Consider the following 3,888-nt stretch of genomic DNA (forward strand, 5'->3'; position numbering starts at 1 on the left):
GTAGGGCGCTACCAACGACCTATGCGCAAAAAAGGAACCGTCGGTGAGGATGGAGTTCGACCGGAAGAGGGTGAAAGAGAAGTTGAGCATCGAGATGGAGAAGATAAACATGGAGAAGCGAGAAAAAATTGCAAAATGGGAGGTTGAAAACTCCACGAAATGTACAAAATTGACCTCGAGAGAGGAGCTCGGCCTTGTGAGGGACATGAAAGATTCTAGGATCATGATGCAAGACGTTAGCCTCTTGGATGAGAAAACCAAGAAGTGGCTCGAAATGGAGAAGAAGGGCATCAACGAGCGCAACAAAAAAACTCGTTTGATTCATTCGTGTATCACATATCTATGTATGAATGCTAGTTTTTGCAAGTGTGGTTTATTTTTGCTTTGTCGAATTGTTGAATTTTGTGATGAATTGTTGCTATATGATGGACGTACATGACTTTGCATGAATATGAGGGTTTAAATATGAGGAGTGTGGTTGTGAGGGCGGACAAATGAGGAGTGTGGTTATGAGAATTTCTTGCTACATTGTTTTCGTCATACTTGCTGCTGTTTAACTAATGAACATTAGTTGTAGGTGTTTTTTAATATAAAAATGCTATTAGGTGTCGCATCTAAAAAAAGTCAAAAATATATGCTCCTATTAGAGCATCTCCAATAGATGATGTAAAATATACACATTAAATTGTGCTTTGAGTAATATGTACATCACCAAAAGGTGTTTTTTACATCACCAAAAACCTTCAACTCCGACAGATGATGTAAAATAGGGCACTAGTGCTCCAATAGATGATGTAAAATAGGACAACCACATAACAACTGCTTCAAAATTTCATACATATTTGCACCAAATAACATCAAAATCATCTCAAATCACCACAAATAAATCCTAAATCATCACAAACAAATCATCATCAATATTAGAAGATGATAGCCACGCCGGCCACAGAGGCTTCTCCTCCACCTCGTTGACTCGTGTCGGTATGGGGCTGCCTGTAAGGCAGCGCCGACCGAAGCAGCGGCCGCTCGCCTGGGTTGCGAGGGGTGCGCACCTGCCCCGCGGTAGCTCTGGCGGCCAAAAGACCTACTCCGGGCGACGACTGCGAGCTCCAGGACATGAGCGCCGACGCTGCAACCAACATCCGAATCGGCTAAAACTCTACGCGGGCGGCCGATCTAAATCGACGCGGCGACGGGACCTCGAGCGACCATCCGGGGTGACGCGGGTGGGGCAGCGGGGTTGCAGCAAACTCATGGGAGGATGGACGAGTGGCAGCCGCAACCTTGCCTGCTGGAATTGCCAGCGGCGGTGGTTGGATGGAGGAGCGGGCGCGCAGCGGGAATGTTCACGCGACAGTTGGGGCTGCACGCGTTTTGCTCGAGCGACCCAAATGCTGCGAATTTGCATCATTTGATTCCCTATTTTACATCCCGGAGAAACTTGAGTAATTGTTTTTGCATCTATCAGCTGCTGAAGTTTTTTTTGGTCTTTATGATTTTTACATCTACATCATCTATTGTAGATGCTCTGAAGTCGGCCACGATTGTGGTAAAATGTTGACACTCTGGGGCCTGTAAAAAAGAAATGTTTGACAGTCTGGGAGCCGTGGAGCAACACGCTCGAGGTGTCGTAGTGGAGGGAAGCGTACCAAACTGGTCAAAATCCGATTCCAACCACTACCAACCACATCGCAGAAGTGCGAATCCGCCCGCCCAACGCCGACACGGCACCAGAACACCCCGTCACAGCGGCGCGCCTCCGAGTCAAGCCAACCCCCGCGCGGCGGCCGCCCGTAGCCACCGTGTCCTGCTGTCCCAGGAATAGGATCCCGCCGGCTGCGCGGCCGAGGGAGAGATGCGGCGGTCGTCGAGCGGGGCGCGCGTGTCGGAGGGCGGCGACGCGTCCTCGTCCTCGTCGGGCCACCACGGCGACGGCACGGCGCTCCCGACGTTCGACCCGCAGTCGGCGGCGGGCCGGCGGGAGGCGGCGCGGACCCGGGCGCTGGGGCGCGCCGTGCACTTCATCCCGCTGTTGCTGCTGCTCTGCGCCCTCGTGCTCTGGCTCTCCGCCGCCTCCACCTCCCCGGTTCACCTCGGTAAGGTTCCTGCCAACTCTTCCCCTCTTCTCCCTCCCGATCCAGTCCCCACCTTCGTCACGATGGACCTGCTGTACATGAGGGCACCTCTCCGCCCCTCCGCACGCGCCCCTGGAGCAATCGTCGATAAGGCCATCCCGTTAAGACGACGTTGAAGCCTAAAACCGGTGAATAGTCGTACTGCGATAGCGGTATTCCTAGCGTATTTCCACCCATAAGATCTCTTGGTGCCCATCTGAATACAATCACCAAATGGCCAATTTTATCCAGGATAGCGCGTGAGGTGAACGGAGCACAACTGCACAATGCGGTAGGCAGGTCTGTGTTTGACCAATGTATTCATAAACGAGTGAAATGACAATGCCCCCGTTGCTTGTATGTGAGGCCTATGTCAGGACTTTATCAATTTCTGCCAGGTTGTGTTTAGCATAATCCTGCAAAGCTTTGCAAATAAAGAAAATGCCCTAGGTAGTTTTTTTTTTTTTTTTTGCGGGGAAAATGCCCTAGGTAGTTGGCTGCCCATTACAGGGAGTAGCACAAAATACTAGTTAGCACATAGTACCCTGATATCCTCAGGCTAGTGCCAATCCTCCCTGCAACACGCAAGTGTTATTGCCTTGTTTCCGGCATCCAGGCGCCAATCTTGGTTCCTATGCCTTATGACCACTGAAACTGTTTGATGCTTCAATCAGGATATGTGAAATAGCACCTGTATGCATCTAGTTTATTGTGGCAGAAACCTCCCTGGTAGTTTACTGCATCAGCCTATCAGGGGATGGTATGCACTTGCTCTTAGAGCAATCTTGTTTCACTGCACAACTGCAGCGCGGTATCACCTTTTTTATATTCGCCCTGTCAGGACTCGTGAGCCAATTATCAGAAAGACATTCAGTTGTTTTCAGTTGCTTTGGGGATCTGTCTCCAGCTTAAAGTGTACCCCCTCTGCCCCACAATATAAGACGTTTTTGTAACCTATGTTAGCTTGCAAAAACGTCTTAAATTATGGGACGGAGGGGTACTTTTGAATGAGCCGAATCATCATGTGGTTTAGCTGGCAATGTGCAACTGAGTAGGATGAAAAGATGTCCATGTGCTCACCATCTCCACAATTTTCCGGTGTCGCAAGTTCTGTTACGCATTTGATTGCCCCCGATAGATGCTACACTGTGTTATCACTTGCTTACTATGGAATTTTGAATTTGGTGGTACATTATATTTCTATATTATGTTAATTCCTTGTTCCGCTCCCAAAATGCTTTCTCATGATCATAGTTTTGCTGCTGTATACAGACTGATAACAGGACGATATGGCAAGTTGATCCAGAATCTGGTGTCCATAGGTTCCACAAAAGGGTACAGTTAAGTTGATCAGGAATGATGAGGTTAGTAAAGGAGGCCTTAAGTTCGGGTTTGGAAGAACTAGCACAGCAACAAGCTCACATACTAGGTGGTTATTTCTGGGTATTCTTTTCACTCCAGATTGGAGTTGGTGTAATTTGGCCCGCCATTACAATTTGTATACAAAAAACTGAGTGAGCTCTTTTACGGTGATTGGGGAGTTACATCTTGTAATTTGATGTAACTCCTCCCTTAATTATTCTCCACCGTTGATTATAACTTGTTAACTAAAAAAGTTAAATTTAATCAACAAGGGTATTATGGTCATGTGTAATTGTTTTTTTAGTAACTCTGTCAATTCGCTGGTCAATCCCCTGCATCTGGCTAGACGGTTGCGCAGGAGCGACGACCTTGGCGACCAGGCCGGCGCAACATCCATTAGGCCCACGCCACC

General features: G+C 48.5%; 1 protein-coding gene across 1 annotated transcript; it reads left to right on the plus strand.

The window, feature by feature from the left end:
- Positions 1–1,497: 1,497 nt before the first annotated feature.
- Positions 1,498–3,700, plus strand: LOC123164248 (uncharacterized). Its single transcript, XM_044581659.1, has 2 exons — positions 1,498–2,096; positions 3,387–3,700. Exons 1-2 carry the CDS (start codon positions 1,856–1,858, stop codon positions 3,389–3,391), a joined length of 246 nt encoding a protein of 81 aa, XP_044437594.1. The 5' UTR covers positions 1,498–1,855; the 3' UTR covers positions 3,392–3,700.
- Positions 3,701–3,888: the final 188 nt, after the last annotated feature.

The sequence above is a fragment of the Triticum aestivum genome, chromosome 7D (assembly GCF_018294505.1).
Source record: "Triticum aestivum cultivar Chinese Spring chromosome 7D, IWGSC CS RefSeq v2.1, whole genome shotgun sequence".
Taxonomy (NCBI): domain Eukaryota; kingdom Viridiplantae; phylum Streptophyta; class Magnoliopsida; order Poales; family Poaceae; genus Triticum; species Triticum aestivum.

What these genes read in the sequence shown, in the direction of transcription:
- LOC123164248 (XM_044581659.1), top strand. Translation starts at nt 1,856, where the DNA reads ATGCGGCGGTCGTCGAGCGGGGCGCGCGTGTCGGAGGGCGGCGACGCG.